This window comes from Telopea speciosissima, chromosome 3 (genome assembly GCF_018873765.1).
Source record: "Telopea speciosissima isolate NSW1024214 ecotype Mountain lineage chromosome 3, Tspe_v1, whole genome shotgun sequence".
In the NCBI taxonomy this organism is placed as follows: Eukaryota; Viridiplantae; Streptophyta; class Magnoliopsida; order Proteales; family Proteaceae; genus Telopea; species Telopea speciosissima.
In genome coordinates, this window is record NC_057918.1 from 21,504,513 (window position 1) to 21,524,686 (window position 20,174).

The 20,174-nt window shown below is 37.5% G+C and overlaps 1 protein-coding gene and 1 pseudogene across 1 annotated transcript; both read right to left on the bottom strand.

The window, feature by feature from the left end:
* Positions 1–879: 879 nt before the first annotated feature.
* LOC122653531 lies at positions 880–5,693 on the bottom strand (annotated as a pseudogene).
* A 3,930-nt stretch (positions 5,694–9,623) lies between these two features.
* LOC122653530 (abietadienol/abietadienal oxidase) lies at positions 9,624–19,819 on the bottom strand. Its single transcript, XM_043847387.1, has 10 exons — positions 19,674–19,819; positions 17,903–18,205; positions 16,293–16,614; positions 14,906–15,055; positions 14,495–14,734; positions 13,510–13,593; positions 12,785–12,863; positions 10,913–11,034; positions 10,564–10,691; positions 9,624–9,905 (listed from the first exon to the last, which is right to left on the bottom strand). The coding sequence occupies exons 2-10, from the start codon at positions 18,124–18,126 to the stop codon at positions 9,797–9,799; spliced, it is 1,458 nt and encodes a 485-aa protein (XP_043703322.1). The 5' UTR covers positions 18,127–18,205; positions 19,674–19,819; the 3' UTR covers positions 9,624–9,796.
* Between the last annotated feature and the right edge of the window lie 355 nt (positions 19,820–20,174).

Here is a 20,174-nt window from a genome sequence, read left to right on the forward strand (position 1 = left end):
ACACCCTAAATTTTGCAAAAATGTCAACCCTCCCCCTGACGTTAAGCAAAGTTACCCCCAAAAGATAAAATGACAATTTTACCCTCTTAATAAGAATTACCATCCAAAGTGACAATGTTGAATTTACCCTTTGAGTAAATTTTCCTAAAAATTATCTATCATCTTCCACATTTCTCTTCCCACTGGAGCGCGTTGAGGCACCGTAGGAGAGCACAACCACAGTGGGCTGCTTCAGCTCCAGCTCCAGCTCAAGCTGTCCACAATCAACTCCGGCGACGATTACTTGCAGCGACTCATCATCACCCATTTGCAGAAAGTTCATTCCCCTTATCTTTTTTCACCATACTTCCATTAGTTTAATCACTAATGTTAGCAGAACTCAATAATAGACATATATCCATTAGTTCACCTCTTGACAGGCGAAAACCAAAAAAAAATTGTCCAACAGCTACTCAAGAGAGATCGGAACACCTAAGAAACCAATGAAGATATCAACGGAACACTAACCCAAAAGAAGATTCTTACGTAGGTTCGTGAGAATACAATTTTATGAAGCTTAGTTCACTGAGCAATACCGAATGAGACGCATAAAATGGGGATCTGAGATGTACCTGAGCGACTGATGCTAGAGAAAAATCAGCCGCTGAAATCCCTGGCCGAACGAAGGAGGAGAAGAACAACAACAAAGTGTGTCCACACTCCACCGCTGCGATCGCCTTGGAACTAGATATTATATTTCCGCCGCTGCAACTAATCGGAGACGGAGAAGATGAAGGGAGCAGAGTGAGCAAGATATTCCTAGGTTTGAGGTTTGAACGGTCGTGAATTTCCACAAACATCTGATTTCAACATGTTTAGAATCTTTTTTTTGTTTTCTTTTTTTTTTTGAGAACTAATCCATTGATCATTCATTCAAGCGATCAGACATCGGTAGAATTCTGATTGAAATTTCAAAACAAAACCCAATGTAAAGGTACCAAAATTCATACTCTGTTTCTCTTACAGATTTTAGGGGGGGGTCTCCAAAATTTAAAACCCTAACTAATTAACCAACAATAAGTAGCAGAAGAAATAACCTTCTAAGCTGTGAGAACTACGGCACCTCCGGCCTCCTTGATTTTCTTCTCTGCAATCTTCGAGATCAGCTTCGCCTTGACGACAATGGGTTGTGAAGCAGGCAACACCCCTTTGCCCAAGACCTTGAAGAAACCATACTGGGTAACATCGATCATAGGTGCGTTCTCCAGAGATGCCTTGTCTTTTGCCTCTTGCGATATCAACGACCAGAGCTTGTCAATGTTAACGATGGGGCAGTAAAATTTGTTGCGCAANTNGNGNANGNANCNCNTNCNGNCNTNANCNANGNANCNTNGNTNGNANTNANCGAACAAGATCCTGTGATGATGCATACCTCCAGCGTTACCTCGACCACCTGGATGCTTCCTGTTATACCCGCACCCCGATAATATAATTAATTATTATTTTCTTCCTCGTGACATGTAGATACCGCTGCCATGTATGCTGGTGACCTGTTCTCCATGATGGTCAAATCTAGCTGCAAAATCATTGACCACAGTACGGGCTTGCCTGTGGAAGAAAGATTCCTCAACCGACGGTGGGGGGAATTCTTTGACGGCGACTTCATTGATTTTCCTCCAAGTACTAGTCCAGGAAGTGAAGAGTACTGGAGCATCGCCTCACTTGGACACCCCGTTCAGTGATGAGCTTGATACTGCCGTGGCGAGACTGTTCGGGTCATGGGTGACAAACCATGACAAGGGAAATGTAAGTTCTAACCTTTAATTTAATTACTTACCCCTCCCTTCGGTGTCCTCAAAGTGCGGGTCGGGGTTTGAACCACCCGAGCTATTATGGTTGAATAGGGAATACTTCAATTATGGGTCCCACTTATTTAAGGGAGCGTGTGATGGGCTTATAATCCCATGGTGGATGGACCCATCCCCAAGTGGGTTCTTTTCCATTTGAAACCTGTGGGCAGGCCCATTTAGTTAAGAGGCCCATTTAACTTGAGAGCCCATTTGACTCTATTTGACCCAAAGATAGATTAACCCATTCCTTTACCCTAAATAAGACCATGGGTTGACCCATTACCTCTTGACCCATTTGACTTAAAAGATCCAAGACCCATTTTTACAAATAAGTCTAAAGGGGGAGAGAGCACTCATCCCTCATTACTTCTTCCATCCAACCTAAATCGTGGAGGAAAGAAGAAAGGAGAAGAAAAGAATGAAAGAAGGAAGAAGTGAAGGAAAGAGAAGGGAGAAGGGCTTGGTTGAAGATTGAACCACATCTCTTGGTGGCCAAATTGTGGAGCTCCTCTCATTGGTAAGGTAAGCCATTAGAATCTCCTCCCCCTCTTTGATCGATTTTGGGTTTTGGGGTTGGAAGCCATGGTGGAGAATCGGTCTAGGGTTTGTTTTGAGACCCAATAATCGATGGGAACTCATGGCCTTGATTTTGTGGAGTTATTTGACTCCATTGGATAACCTCAAAGCTCCCAATCCCATCCCCATCAATAGACATAGGGTTTCTACCTTATTATGCCCTAAATGAGGTTCTCCTTGCTTTCCTTTATTGAATCAATGGGTTACATAGGCCTAATGGGGTCTTAGGACCCTAATGTGCCAAGGAGAAAGCCTTCTTGGTGTTTTCTTTCCTCCAATCTACTTGAAAATGAAAGCCTTGGTGAAGAATCCTTTGATTTTAGAGTTTGGAAGCAAGTGGTTTTACCTGCGGTTTTAAGACCTACGAGAAACCACCCCTGCAACCACCCTGAGACCATCTCTTAAGAAGCTCTCTATTGAAGTCGGTTTTACCTGCAGTTTCACATCTGAGGTAAAACCACATATAAAACCACACCTAGAAGAACCCTTCCTGAGCCCCTGTTAAAGTCGGTTTTACATACAGTTTCATGCTATCTGAGAAACCACCCATAAAACCGCCCGTTCCCAGAACTGCTGACATTTGACCTTGACCCACTGTTTTGACCATAACTTGATCTACGCATATTATATTAATATGATTCAACTTGCGTTATAAACTAGACTCAAAGGGATACAATTACTATGAAGAAACCTTGGATCCAATATGAGTGTGTGATCCTTAGAAATGGATTCAAACCTGATGGATGTGTTTAGACAGTAACTTTAGAATTTAAGTTATATGTCAGTGACCTTGCCTACTTCGTGGCTATTGGAGTAGAACTTATTAGGGTTTAATGGGGATATAATTACAACCTAAGGTGCCCCTAATCATACTAATTAATTGATTTATTATAGTACCAAGATCTACCTTTAATGCCCTTAAACCCCTTTTCTCTCATTAGTTTTGGGTTGGGAAACTTTAGAAATTAAGGTTGGACCTTGAGGTTCCACTTGGAACCTAAGGGGTGACCTTGGTTCAATGTTGGACCTCATTAGTAAGGCTTTGCCTCTAAGTACAATCCTAAAACCCCTCTTTGCAACCTTGTTGCTGAGTTTGGGTTTCATTACTCAAAACCCTAGAATGTGACCTTTGGGAGTTCAATCCCTTAAGTTCTCTACACCCAATGAATTTAATGATGTAACCAGGCCCTAGTGGACCCTAGGACACCATTCCCTTGTCCTTGGAACTTAAAGATCCAAGTAGGACAAATTGGGTTAAAGAACACCTTCAAAACTGTATCATGCCTTGATCGAATGCAAGGGTGGATGCAAGGCCCTGCCTACAACCGTGCTTGCATCCGTGCTACCCTAAAGGCCTACTGGCTATGTAATTTATGAGGTTTCCCCTAAGGGACTTTCCCCCACCCTTTTTAACACTCTTCTATACTATCCTAGGCTTCATTAATTGTGTGAGGAGACGCACTTAGCGGACATCGAACGACAAATCAAATCAACGGAACACGAACTATATTGTGAGTGGGGATTGGATCTTATTTTATTTTGAGTGTTTCTATGATTAAATGTTATGTTTGATGCACTTCATGCATAAATACATGTTTATACTATTATCCATGAATGTGTTCATATGTGTGATAATTGATGACTATGAGTTACAAATGTGGTTAGAATTGTATGAGATGATACTGTGATTTGTTTAATGTCTTTCTTCATATATTATATTTGGCCTATCATGTGCCGTGTCGTGCTGGTATCCTGGTATTAGATGGTATGGGACGTCGATACACCTGGAATACCTCTCGATACAATAGTTTTATATAGCATGTTGTATATTTGATCTGATTTTTGTGTTAAAGGGATACAGAAGGTAGATGTGTAAGTTCCTACGTCGTATCACCTTACTGGTAATCCAACCCGGGGATCAAGGGTAAGTTCTGGTACCGTGGTTGAGATTATCGGAGGCTTGTTGGGAGACCAATGGTGTGTTCTGGGACTGGCAGGCTTCCACTGACGTAGTTAGGGGTATATCATTGGGGATCGATGGTGTGTTCCGGTACCAGGGATATGGCCTTACTATGTCATAGATTAATGGTGTTGTATCGTTGGGGATCGAGGGTGTGTTCCGGTACCAGGGATACAATTCGATTACTCTACACAGCATAGCATCCATGAGTATATTACATCTCATCATCATAATCAGGGATACGGAAGGTAGATGTGTAAGTTCCTACGCCGTATCACCTTACTGATAATCCAGCCCGGGGATCAAGGGTAAGTTTTGGTACCGTGGTTGAGATTATCGGAGGCTTGTTGGGAGACCAGTGGTGTGTTCTGGGACTGGCAGGCTTTCACTGACGTAGTTAGGGGTATATCGTTGGGGATCGAGGGTGTGTTCCGGTACCAGGGATATGGCCTTACTATGTCATAGATTAATGGTGTTGTATCGTTGGGGATCGAGGGTGTGTTCCGGTACCAGGGATACAATTCGATTACTCTACACAGCATAGCATTTATGCATACATTATATCTCATCATAATCATCATCATTATTCATATTACCTATCATATTGTTGTGTTTGTTGCATGACTGTAAATCGGATCTGATGTGTAAATCATCATTGGTGGTATGGGACGTCAAGGATGTTTGCTCATCAGGTTCGGCTTGCAGTCCTATATATGTTGTGTGTGTGTGGATTCAATTTCCTACTCATTGGGTTAGTGGAAGCTCACCCCTCGGGGAACCCTTCTTTTTAGAATGTGATGCAGGTTGTACGGTACCGGTGATGATGAAGGACTCGGTAAGAGATGTTGATGCGAAAGTTGGTCTACGACCATTGATGCTTATCTTTACTCCTTGTAGCTTCGATATTATATTTTTGGATGTATGGTTCATTCCTTTATCTGTATTTATCAAACAATTTCAATTATATTAACTTTTAAATTCAAGGATAATCCACCTTATGTATTTATTACCATTGTAGTTATTCCCTAAATGAGGATCAATAGTCTTTATTATAAGTCTTTCGCTATTCTGATAATTGATCTGATTCTCATTTATATGACTGTGAGGTAAGCCACTGTGTCCATGATCCTGGGGGCGGTTTAGGATGTTGGTAAGCATCCTAGTCATACCCTTTTTATTATATTTTATCCCTTGTCGGGATTGGGATGTGACATTTCCTGTGCTTACCTATTCTTCCATGGCCGGCAGAAACATGGCCTCTCTTCTTCCTGTTCTACTTGAATCTCGTCGTCATTTGGGTTGCCTCGTTCTCGCTCTCTCGCTCCTTCTCCTTCTTCCATCTTCAGCGCATGGTAGCGCATAGTGTTCTGGCGTCTTCTCCGTTCAGCCCAGAGACAACTTCAAGAGATGAAAACGATGACTGTAGTTTCTTCTTTTTGGTTAAGTTGGGGGTTTTACCCTTAAGGGTATTCTGGTAAGTTTTTCACTTTTTAAGGGCAATTTGGCCATTATCGAAAAACTAACAGCAACTTAACTGGAAAAGCCTAACAGACTTGACTAAGTTGATAAATATTCATAAAATAGGGGTAATCTTTGATATTTTTCCAAAATTTAGGGTGTATTTGCCATTTTGAATAGTTACAAGGGGTGTCCGTGAAATTTGCCCTTATTTTTCTAAAAAATTAACTGTCTCTGTTATGACTCAAATGTCCTTGACAACGTTCTAAGAGAAGTGCCAGCCAGCCAACCGTAATTTTCTGTAATTAGGTTATTTTCGTAATTCAAATATCATCTGTAGATCTGTTGCAGCGAAGACAGAAGACGAGTTGGGATTATTGAGCATGCCCATGTGTTACGCGTTGCATACATTAAAAAATAATAATAATCCTAATAATAAATACGTAGAGAGAGAGAGAATGCTGCTTGGTTGCGTGGCCCCGGTGCCAGCATGAGGGCCAATGAGAGTGTGACCTCGACATGGCTGTGATCATTTCCCCCACCCTTTGTCTGGCGTAGGGACATGCGACCAAGTAGCGTTCTTCTTCCCTAATAAATTAATAACAATAGTGACAAACTTTCCAACGTGTCAAAGTGTAATTTCTCTCTTCCATACTTTGTTTTATTATTATTATTTTTTTCTCATGAATATGTGGGTTTCATGTGAATGATATATTTTTTTAAGACAACTATTGGTGTGACATGTAAATTCCTCCCCACATTGGTAGCGACGTAGCGTAGAGAACCCTCTCTCACAATAATAATAAGATCGCAAGAAGAACGGCAAAATAGGTGAATTGCTCGAACTTATCAATAGGTCAAAATGGTTCGATATTCAGGCCATTTTTAAAACATTGGATTTAAAATTCAAATTCAATCATATACTCTTGCATGACTTAATATGCACCGATACCCAAAAGAAAAATTAAAACTACTACACCCAAAATGGATTCGTTTTAGTGATTTACCCATCCAACCTTCAAGATAAAGATGTGTACTACTGAAATGTCTTAAATAATTTCTACCAAAAAAAAATGTCTTAAATAATATAGTTCTATGGTAACTAAGGGTATCAAATGATTTGGTTTCACTTCGCTTCAAGAAACAACATGAGAAAATCGAAAACAAATAGGAGCTTATTTCCCAATCGATAACCAAATTGACTTGGTTTGTTTTCAATTCGATTTTTATTCAGTTTCATATTTGATTCACAACGCAGTTTGGGCTCTATTTTATGTATTTGGAGCTACTTTTTACATATTCAATAACAAAAAAAATCCTTTTATTTGTTAGGGTCATAATCTATCAATTTTTTTCCAAACATTAAAAGGAATAGAATTTATCATCTACATCGATTAAAACAATCAACCAATATTTGATTTATTTAGTTCGAAGATTGGTAATTTGATTCAGTTTGATGGTTGCAATCACGAAACCATATCAAAATGAATCGAAAACGATTGTAGGGTTTGAAACAAAAATTGAACTGATTTGTTTCAATTCGGTTTGATTTGTTTTAAATGGCCGGTTTAGTTTCACTTTTCAGTTTCAATTCTAAATTGACACCTTTAATGGCAGCCTCACATTCAAGTATATTTTGAGATTTTTGCCCCATGTCCATAAAAAAAATGTATGAAGGAACTATTAATCTTGTGTGCCATGTGTCTACCCAAAAAAAAATATCTTGTGTGCCATGCATGTGCTTCTAACCTGGCTAAAGATCTAATGCAAAAGTGGGTCTCCAAGTGGAAGACAGTTGATCCTATGGGTTGGGAATAGAAATATCAAACACTTCCCCCCCGCTCCTCAGACTTGTTATAGTCTTCTGTCATGCATATGATCACACAATTAACAACACATTTGGATCTTTTTTATGGCACCGGTAAAGAGTAAAATGTTAAAGAATGCCCACAAGTAAAGGACTGTTGTAGAATGTGCATTCTTAAGGATATTTCAATAATTTGATAAACAAAAATTATATGAATAATTTGGAAAATTAATACCCATTTTTTGTAATCTTATGATAATTTTCCCATGAATTTCCACTTGAAAAGAAAGAACATGTAATGAAATTTTCTATCACGGAGGGTTTTTAGGTTTCTTGTAGTATCATCATTTAGTGTAATTAAAGACAACTTAAATGATACATTTTAGGATCCCACAACTTGGCAGGATCTAATCAATTAGATCATAACCTCCAAATTTAGTTTTTATTATTATTATTATGGGAAGCAGTTTTCTGTCCGGGAGTGTGGCCTATGCTAGCACTCCCATGTGTCTATCTCTCTACTCTTTAAAACAAGGGGGTAGAGGTGTCTTTTCACATTTGGAGGAGAGAGATAGACTCATGGGAGTGTTGGCGTAGGCCACACTCCCGGACAGAGAACTTTTTCCCTATTATTATTTAAGAGAAACTTCATTAAAACTCTGCAAACATAATTGCACAACACAATTAAGAAAAAAAAAAAAAAAATCCTCTCCTTCAAGAAATGGTTTTGACCATTGTAGGAGATGCACTCAACGGAGATCATGACCATGTACTCCATTCCTTTGGGGAACACACCACTTGTGTGTTCTAAGTAACTAATAAGCCTGGTTCATATCATTATTGCATGTGTTTACACAATATAGATGTCTTTTGGTACATTCTAGCAACCCACCCCCCACCCCCTCCAAAAAAAAGTATATATATATATAGAGAGAGAGATAAATAAATACAAGAAATGCTAAAATGCTGATTCAGATGGATAGGTAAATTTGCAAATTAATGTTTTTTCTGCTCCAAATTCAATAATTTGCTCCACAAACTTAAAACATGTTTTACCAAAAAAATATTAATGTTCCAAGCATTGACATGACATTGCAATTGAGGTTCCACCATCCCCTAGTTTGTGAGGTCACTCCAACTGTTGATAGCATAAACCTTGGATATAGTCTTGCTCAAGGCTATGGAGTTTTCTTGTAATACCCCAAAAGAAGAAAAAAAAATGTAGCAGCTTAAATGTTGTAAGAAGGGAAATGAGTTGGAAGGGATGGCAAGGTTACGTCCCACCTTTTTATTGGTAACACCTTCCTAGAATTATCACATGGATTCAATTCCCCTCATAATGTGGATTGGTTGAATAGAAGAATTAAGAATACTCTCCTTTCCCAGCTAATTCCACCTGTTTCTTGTGGAATGAACAAGGTTTTAAGTTCACGTCAATACCGATACCTTATCGACACAGATCGGCCATCTTGGTCCGCATCGGACTAATTCCAGTAAAAACAACACTTTTGACAGTTATCGACGAATACGTATTAGTGCTGTATTGGTATTAGTCACCGCCGGCCGATGCATCCAATATGATATCAATACCTAAATCCTTGTTTTGGAAAAGAAACCACATGCACATTGCAAAGTTTTTGGTGGCTTTTCCTTCTCAATCTTCCCAGGAAAGCAACTAAAAGCAGCCTAAAAAGGTAGGTCATCCTCACAGACCCAAATCTAATGTATTACATAAACCAAATTATAACTTCTTTTGTTAGTATTTGCTTCTAACATCTCCAATGAATTGTCCATGGAGAACATAGGCACTGTTTGAACCAGAGCATGGATATAAAGGCTTGAAAAATGCATTTTACTCTGACTCCCCCCTTCCCCCCAGTTAAAATGTTTACTTTTAAATCATAACTCAAACTATATAAACCATGTATGTTGCTCACAATTACAATTCATTAGAAATACAGCAAGAGTATAAAATACCCACCTCCCCGTTACAACTTTCATGACTATACAGACCATAATAAATACAAGATTCAAACACTAAAGCAAATCATAGTAAACATAATAAGAGACTGAACAAAATAATTCCCATTACAAATTTCAAATGCTATACAAATCAAATAAAATCCTTAAATAAAAAGTAAATAAATACCAGAAAGAATAAATCATTCATTTTATTGCAACCTCATCTGTCCGCATATCTATGCAGATTTGGAAGCCATTCACTAGCCGAGCTGAAGGAAAGAAAGACATACGATCCTCCTTCAGTTGCCTCCACCTGATCAAAACATCCAGTGCATTATTGGATCAAGAACAAAAAAAAAAAAAAAAAAACCATGGCAGAATCATAAAAATATCAGCTTTTCAATGATCAATTTGTCCCAAAATGTAAACGGATGATAAGATAATGGATGATCATAGTCAAATAACAATAAGATCTATTCATCTATAATAGCATGGCTATCTTCTTAGTGTACAAAAAATCAGATGACTACATGATCTGCATTCTTGTTTTCTTTATTATCTTCTAGGGCACTGTAATTTAATTTGAAAGAATGGATGGGTGAATGTGTCAAAATGCATGAATGAATTTCAGTCAAGATCTATCATAGCAGTTGCTAACCATTACACAGTTACACAAGTATGGTGGGCCATCTATGGGGTTATAAGCTTCGTGGTCTTACATAGTACAGGACTGCAAGTAAAAAGGACCATCTATATACTCCATCTAGTAGACATCCTATTTGCAAAATATGATCTAATGAGACAATCAACCATCTTATCTAATCTATCTCATTAGAATGGAATAGAGAACTGTTAAACAAATCTACTATGTGATGGTATTGGTAGCTACTGCATTATGTGAATAATTTGCAGTCAGTGTAACTGTGAGCATACATATCTCTGTGTGTGTGTGTGAGAGAGAGAGAGAGGACCTGTATTTGGTCACAAAGTAATGGAGAAAGAGAGCAATTTGAAGACGAGCCAATTCAGCTCCAGGACAAAAGCGAGCACCTCCTCCAAAGGGAGCATAGAAAGGGCTGGTTCTCCAGTTTCTCTTTGCCTTCACTCACCACATCAGATATTAATATCACAAGAGAAGCACACACAAACACACACACACACATATATATATGTATACATATATATATATATATATGAAAAAATGAATGGAGGAAACAAGTGCAGAGTATATATAAATTTGTAAAACTTAAATCTTGAAATCATGGGCACTTCTGATTAAATAACTCATACTATCCTAAATGGGTAGTTCTAAGAGCTAACCTGATTCTCAGGGTCTAGCCATCTCCAAGGATCAAACCTGAGAGAATCCTCGTAAAAGCTTTCATCCAAGTGAACTGCTGAAAGAAAGGGAACTACAAAACACCCTTTTGGAATGATGTAATCTGCTACACATTAAAACAAGGTTTAATATATAAAGAAGACAGTAGGGTAAATGCTCGATCTTGATTATTAACCAGAGTTAAGAACAGCTATAACCCTACTTAGAACACACTTCAAATATGATGAATTATACATTTGACTTGACAAAAACAGTTAATTTTGTTTTAAACAATATATCAGTTCAAAAGAATGAAAAAAAAGAAGTAATCTTGGCTGGACTACTAGCAATGTTTTCGCATTAAGAGGTAACATCCGATTGCTTACTAGCATGGTTCAAAATTTCGCGATATATCGCCAAAATTTTGGCACTACCGAGATGAGATGGGCTTTCGAAATGAAAAATGTTCAATTTCGTCGAAATTTCGGTATATTTCGGCATGTCACCAAAATATCGCTGAAACTGCTACATTCCTATGCACGTGACCCTTTAAACTTAAGTATAAAAGCAACATCTCGTTTTCGACCGAGACCTTGCAGAGAGTGCTTTTTTTTTTTGTCTTCTAAGCCTCTTCCAAGTCATTCTTTGTGGGGGAAACACTTGTTCTTCATCATTTTCGACGGATCGTCACCGGAAACACATCGAAAATACCTCCTAGCACATTTGTGAAGGTTTTTTACTGTTTAAGGTAATTTTTTTTCTTCTCTAAAACTACTTTTTTGAAAATACTATGTTCAATACTTGTTGGATGGTGATGATATTATTATATGTTAGACACCGGAGGCCGATCTGCAACCTCACGGTGTCGAATTTTTTTTCCCAAATGTATTTTATTTTTTTAATTTGCTGATTTAAAAAATTAAAAAAATATTATTATATGTTAGACACCGGAGGCCGATCTACATTTGACTTTATTTTTGTTTCATTACTTTGTTTAAATTTCTTATTATGTCTTTTAGTACTTAAACAATGTGTATTTAACTATTTATACATCAGGGTCCGACAGTATACTGTCAATCAAGGGTACAAACCCAAAACACCACTTTGAGTTCATTTTTTTGAAATATGAAGATTTAAATGTGTTTATTTAGCTTAAATAAAGGTGTATATGAAGTATCAGGCCTTAATATGGCTAAAAACCCATCGAGATGGAGTGCTGAAATATGGCAGAAAAAATACCATATTTCGACCAGCCCGAAATGGCGAGACGAGACGAAATTTCGAACTATGCTTATTGGTGCTATGCTTTGGTTATTAACAATTATACAATATGAAAACACCAGGGTCACACACATGGTCCAAGCTAATAGAATGGGAATCCAAGAAGTTTTCTGCATAGCCTGGTTTAAAGCTCCCTTCAAAAGTTTATTGGCCAGGTTGGCTTGAAATTGGTGCTGAATGCATAAATATTTGGCAGCTGGGATTCACGCTTTCTTCCATGAATCAATTCTTTTGCCCAAGCACAACCTCAGTTCAATGCCTCAACTAGAACATCGTTCCTTGAGATGGAATGGAGCGTTATAGTTCTAGGACAATGACAGGATGCACAGAGCTTATGCATAGCTCCTTAGATCCCAGGCAAGGTCTAGTTTATCTTCCCTGCCCAAGCCATCCAGAACTTTTCCAAACCCCTAAAACCTATAAAGTACATTCCTTTTTTTCATTCCTCACTTTTCCTCTCTATGCATGTAATTCCAATTGTTCAGAAGAAAATTTTAGTTTTGAATTTATTTTGGGTAGGAGCATGTAAATGTGCAGAGACACGCACACCCACATGAGAGAAAGAGAGAGGATGTAATTATGGAAGAATTTACCTTGGTAGGAAATTTCTTCTTTTGCCTCTCTCAACAGCCATATTGCAATCCCACCCAGTCGAAGTGTCTCATCAATAACCTGCATGGTTAAGTCCCACCAAGAAGAGAAAAGTATAATTATACCTTTCAAGAGTGGGAAATCCAGAGTAAATAGTATTACAAATAGGAACTGATTATAACTACAACTCAGGGCATGTGGTTCCAATATAAAATGTTAGGATAATTTCAGTAATGGGACCGCACACTCAGATACTATATAAAGATAGTTGAATAAAAATGCATCAGCTTATTGATCCCCTCCCCCCCCCCCCCCTCTCTTTTGTGGGAGTGTTTGTGTGCTGGTGGCTTTAGGGAGGGGCATCTAACGGATCAGACTCAGGTTGGATCCAATTAGAATCAGTTCCAGATCTGATATTCACTAACAGGACCAGATCTGAATCCAAATCTGTGACAAACAATGATAGTGGATCCATGCCCGATATAAAATCTTAATGGATCTTAAAATTAAATTGGTATGGGTTGTATATTCAGATGTAAACCCTCTTTCAGTGAAGGATCCAGGTCCTAGTCCAGATGCGGCCAAGATACAACATGCCTAAAATAAATTAGATGCCTCCCCCTTTTTCTTATACAGTACCTTAAGTTTGCATAAGGGAATGAAAAATTGTTACATTTTCCACTTTCCGTCATCAATAAGTGCAAATTAAATAAAGCATACAACTTACGCATTGAGTGAATGGCATATTTTTGTAATCTTCCCAAGTAAGCATGTCTTCATTAGAAGTTCCTTGCAGGCTATCATGTTCTTCCTGTGAGAGAGCGAGAGATTGAGAGTCAGTGAGTAAGTGTCTAAGTGAGTGAGTGAGTGTGTGTGTGTGTGTGTGTGAGAGAGAGAGAGAGAGATTATATGAATAATATTTACTCTAACTAACTGAAAAGAAAGAAAAAAAAGATTTTGGAAAAGCCCTGTAGTGAATGTCAGAAGTCAAACCCAACTCAATATTTCAGTTAAGAAAAAAGGCTGTTAGTCCAACATCAATGTTTCAATGTTGAAAGAAGGCCCTCATTTAGATGTGTCACTAACCAATAATGATGTATAGGCTAAGAGGGCGGGTTCACCTTGGAAAGTCAGTAAACCCAAACACAATAAAAAAAAAAAAGAACTATAGAAGTAGTTCTTAGCCTTCAGGGGATGAGAAACATACTTTACTTCATTTGGATAATTCATCACTATCCAAAGAATAATTTTATGCATATTGATTAAAAATAAAGAGAGGCAGTGGAAACTGGCAAGTGAAAATGGGATTAGCCAGTGACAATTGTATTGGATGAAGTCTAATGAGGTTCAAGCACAACACTTGGGTTTGAAACCTGTCTTCATCTACTAAACACTTAACTGCTGACCCACTACCCAGCCCATCAAAAGCCAAATAAAAAAGAATAATAAGTAGAGAATTACCCCTCCTGTGTAAAGGGAAGCATAAAAAATTCCTAGAGAAAGCCTGTTCTCACGTGCAAAGAAAATCCTATGCCACGTGGAAGCGGCAGCTCCGTAGCATTTTCAATTCATAAGGACAAAGTTGTCCAAGAAAATACAAGAATTAAATAAAAATTAATACAAGACAGTGAAAGTAAAATGTCATCTTACTAAAGAAATTTAGCATAGCTGCATTAAACCAATTAACGAGCTTAAGTTGATTTACATCTTACCATTAACTGCTTCAGTGCCATGGGAGATTGAGTGAGATAATATACAGCAAAAAGCATAGTTTTTGCCGTTGTTTCATTCCCAGCAAATAGTAAGTTGATAATAAAGTCCGCAATAGCATCGTCTGGTAGGTTTTCTTCCTCCAGTATTCTCCCAAGCATGCCATTACCAACTTCTGATGTTGGTTGTTGTCTGATTTTCTCTATTGTCCTGTTGATCTTTTTAATGATAATTTCCCTTGCCTGATAAGGGTTATACGTACATCTATCAGAAACTTTCTTAACTTGTGAATGTTACAACATACTACTGCTCTAAACAAAATATATTTATAGGTAGAGTTACAAATATTGTTTCCAGAACTTATATATGAAATGAATGGTTATCAGATGAAGAAAGCTTTCAAGACATTTCACCTGCATTGCATTGCCGTAAGCAAAACCAGGCAATTTGATGGGAAATGAAAGACAACCATCTGCAAAGTCCGAGAATAGTTGGGCCATCTCATTTATTTCTGATTCATTTGATACTCCCAGTAGTTGATTAACCATCAGATGAATAGCCACCTACACTCAAAATATAATAGAGAATATTAATCAGAAAGATACATAGATCATTTTTCTTTTCCCATTTAAATTATTCTCCATATCATTCCCTGGGGTTCCGTTTGGCTGCAAGGGAAATAAATGGAAGGAAGTAAAATCAAATTAATGTTAAAGTGGACTCGTTACCTCACATGATGGTGTAACTAACTCAAAACATACCAAATTTGGTTATTAAATTTCAAGTTACTTTGCAACCAAATTCCTTTGATTTGAAAAGTATATTTATCAAACATGGTACGAGTTTTAGGTAGGTTACACAATCATGATTACAAAACTTTCCTTTTTCTTTTCAAAGGTGATTTCAGTTTCCTTTACTTGAAACCAAATGGAGCCTGGGGAAATTAAGTGTTCAGATGCAAACAACAGAAAACTGAAATTTCAAAAATTTCTCTTCTTATTTCTCTATACTTAAGAATCTAGTGACTTAGGTACCACTCTGTTTGTCAGACGTTGTCCGGTTATCTATGGTCCAATCGACCAGGAGGTCTAAAGGGGTGTAGACAATGAGAAAGTAGGCACGCTATAACTGTGCAGTCACTATGTATCCTAGGTGTGATCCTAAGCCATAAGGCAACAGCCTAGGTCTGCCTTATTTGCCTATGTGCCTGTCTGACATATCTATTGAAGCAGTATGCCTTTTAAAAGGGTTTTGTATGCTCCAAACTCGGTCATTATATATTAGCTTTATAGTTTATATCTCTGAGGACTGTAGGCAATGAAAAACTAGGTGGGCTATAAAGATAATCACCAGCCAAGCCTTTGCTATGGTCAATAGGCATTTTAATAACCTCAGAACCAGTATGTATTATATACATTCTCAACCTTGTTAATAATGATGGTCTGAAAATGGTAACTGAATTTGATCAAGAGAAGTAGATGAATGATGAATTTTTCATAACAATCAGAAATTAGAGACTAATTAGGGCCAGTTTAGATGTCCATATATTTAAATATCATGGATCACAGTAAAGGCACCAGCATTGATGGATGGAAAATAACTAAACCAGCGGTTTCGGACTCATTTTGTGGGAATCTACAAGATGCCAATACGGAACCACCGATTAGCACCCAATCCCAAATCAAAGTTTGTGCACATTCAAAAATAACGCCAAACACGTATAAGAGTTCATCCAAACTGTCAACTAAGATAATCAAGGAGTGATAATCTACCATAGAATATGGGAAAAAATTTACTTGCCTTTCTGCAAGTATCCTCAAGAAGAATGACTTGACCATCATGGAAATTCAAGGTCTGAAGCATAACCATCTGAATGTCCTTTAAGAAATGAAACTTGAGCCGCTCAAACCTCATCATGTTCACAGCCATCCCATGTAGTTTCCTTTGTTGCTCTCCTTGCATAGTGATCAACCCATTTTTTCCAACCAAATCTCTAAAAGACTTGGGATAACTTGATTGGAATAATTTGCCTTCATTTTGCATTATAAAGCGGTTGAAGGTTGGATCAGCTGAGACAACAGCCAATCTACCAAACAGGCTACATGAGAATATCCTTCCAAACCTGCAGCAATCAATTTATAACTTATGAACTCCTAAAAGCAGAGAAAAATGAACCTAAAAAAGTATATATTCAGAACTAGTCAATATTACACTTTGGCAGATTGAGGAGTGAGAGCAATAATCATAAAGGACTATTTTGAGCAGCAATAACTGGATAGGGACCTTATCGACACAGTTAGAGAAAGCTTACAGACTCCATGAATCAAATTCAAGCTTTGATACTGTAGAATGTGGCTTGTGAAAACAGAGTTTAATAAAGGATAAACTGATTCACAGGTCATTTTCCAACTCAATGATTTGCATGGAGTTCTATTAGCTCAGTTTGTTACAATGTCTTTATGAATTGGGTCAAATTGTACGAAACCCATGGGCTCAAGCCTGTATTATTATTTGCGTTGCATAAACTCTTTCAAATCAATGAGGTATCTGTTTTGGACAGTGTTTGATTCTTAGGCTATCTTCAAAGGAAAATGGGGTAACAGAAACCCACATATTCCTCTTATTTAGTTTGCAAGAAAATTCTTTGCTTGGTAATTCTCTATTTTCCTATAGAAAACTGGGGAAAAGGCAGTGTGTGCCATTGAAGTGTGGATGGAAATACTTGAAAAGTCTCCAAGTTAATGGGTACATTTTTTATTGATTTTTTTTTTTTTAAATTCCACAGAACACAGCCTTACACTCTGCGGACACTTGTTCTAAGTTTCCCTCTTTGTCAGGGGATACAAAATGGTCAGTTTCTGCAAGGATTTTGGCCAACCTAAGCAGCCCTAATGACAACCCAAAATTTCCCCAACCTGATCAGTGAACAGGACAATCTCTCTGAATATAATATGGTCCCACTGTTGAAGACCTCCTCCAAGAAGTTTTACAGACATCAATAACTTCTTCAATAGAGATTTCTTTAAAGTAATCCATACATAATTTTGTGATTCTGATGGAATCTTAGAAGATTACAGTGCAAGATGATTGTTCTTCTTCTAACCGGAGCAATCTTAATACTAGTATATCATCCTTTTCTGAAGGAACAGAAAAGATATGTCTATATTTTACTCAGAGGTGTAAATACGTCTGGGTCTTGGTAGATTTTCTATAGGATTGAGTCTGAGCCCTTCTTTTGCATGATTTCAATATGAACCTAAGCCTATGTTCTGGCCAATTAACTGTTCCGTTCCATTTGCTTCAACTTTTTTCCTACTAAAGCAAAGTATCAACCTCAAGCTAGGAATTAGGTGAAACCAAAGAACTGAGATGGAATTGCTTTTATTATTCTTTTTCATAACTTTACATACCTTTTAACCTGGTCTTCAACAAAACGAGGTGGATGAGAACTTGCTACGGCACTGTACCAGCCAAAACTATCACCAAATAATGGCCAACCTCTTCTCCCAGGTGGCAATTTGGAAATGTCTCTACCAATTCTTTTTACCTTATGTCGTAGATATTTAGCGAATAAAACAGTTGAGAATATTATTGCAATAAAAAAAGACCATGTTACAAAATACTTTTCTCCCATATTATTCCAAAGTGTGACAAGAAGTTGACAAATTTTGCAATCCAACTATAGTTTCTCGTAGATGGATGGGAGTTGAGACCTGTAAGAAGAGATCAGAGAATCAGTTGAGCCCGCTGATAAATAATCAAATAATTATCTCAATAAGAAAACAAAAGATGAAGTAATGTATGATTGTTCCACTTCTGTTTCATAGAAAATTGCACATAACTTGTTGCCATAATACACTTTAAGAACTAGATTAACAACCAACGTCACACAAACTGTAATAAATTGTTCCACAAATAGATAAGCCATTCTGTCTTGATATGCTTAAGAACTGGAATAACAATCCATATCAAACAATCTGTAATGAAGTATTCCAATAACAGATAAATTTCATAAGTCTTCATGAAGCTAATATAAAAGGCCCTTCAATCTTGAACATTTCCCACTTTTAGGTTTCTGCTTAGAAGCATATGGAAATTCAAGCTCTCATAAGTCATTACTTTTAGTTAGACTACCTTTACTTTCCTGGGATAACCAGAATATATGTTATATCATCAGTTATTTTAATCCAACCCACCCCCTCCCCCCCCCCCCAAAAAAAAAAAAAAAAGGAAAAAGAAAAAGAAACAAAAACTAAAGTTAGTGAAAGAAGAAATCAACAAAACCTTCTTACACAAAGGGGCTAAACTGTGACTACTGCCACCACTCCACCTCTTACCTTGTTAGAAGGTTCTCTTATCTTGTGAAATACTATGAAGTTTGTGAGTAATGACTAGGAAAAATGTAAACAAAGAAGCCAATTTTCACCCCAAGCAATTAAAACTACCCAGGTAGCATATGATCCACAGGAGACCCTCAATCATAATCAACAATTTCAATTGAGTAATAGGGAAAAGAAAGGAGGAGGGGGGGGGGGGAGGTGGTTTCCTACTTAGAGCTCAAGGAGCAATATGAAACCTTCAAGTATGTTTTTCATTTTTAATTTCTTCAGCAGCAGCAGTTTAAGTAAAAGGGAATAATAAAGAAGAAGATAATGAAGCTAAAGCATAATCAACTCCAAGAATAAGTAAAATTTGTAAGTACAAAATATATTGGAGAGCAGGGAGATTCTCTAACATTTACTACCATGCATTGGGAAGTGATGGCTTCATCATTAATTTTTTCCTTTCCATACCTCATTTCCTATTGGTAAATGAAAAAGACCCATAAAGGAAAGAATCAGCAAATACAGTAAACATGTGAAAAAGGGAGGTGGGGGGGGGGGAGATGAGAAGACTAAGCTTACCTCTCCCCATTGCCAGGATGAAACAAAGACAACCCATAAACTTTACAACTCCTAATCAATGATGAAGCACACAGAGTCATATAGGATGAAACGCAAACATCAAATTAACAACAACAACAACAGTAATGCAAACAATGGCATTCAAGCTAGTTGTGTGAAATGGAGACTACACGGGAAAACTAAATGACTTGAGCAAAAGTGTAAAACCCATAAACCAAGAGGCAAAAAATATATTAAAATCCTTCAAACTGAATGAGTAGAGAGCTATGACTCATACATTTGGGGTGGCAGCAACTGGTATGTTCTCAAACACCTCTTCCAGCCATTGATGAACCGTTAGAGAGCTCAGTGAAACAGAACTCAAATGATATGTCTCTTTTATAGCCTCTTTTAGTTCCATCCCTGTAATGGTTTGTCTGAAACAAGAATTGATCTTCGAATCTAACAAGAATAAGCACGAGTGATAATTCATTTCTTCCTTAGTCAACAGATATAAAAATAAAAGAAAATTTAAAAAAAAAAGTGAGGACACCCTTTCAAGGAAATTGTGCACACTATTAAATCCCCTTTCCATTCTGGCAAAAGAGGTCAACTCTGAACTTGTCATGGCTCCAAAACCCAACTTGGATAAGCTGCTTATTCAGGAGAGAAAACAGTGAGATAATTTTCTGCTAAATCATTCAATTTTTACACTGTGAAATAGGTGATTTCTGTGAAGGCAGCAGAAGGGTTTGAACAAAAGCCCAGAATAGAATAGAGCAGAGTGACCCTTAACAAG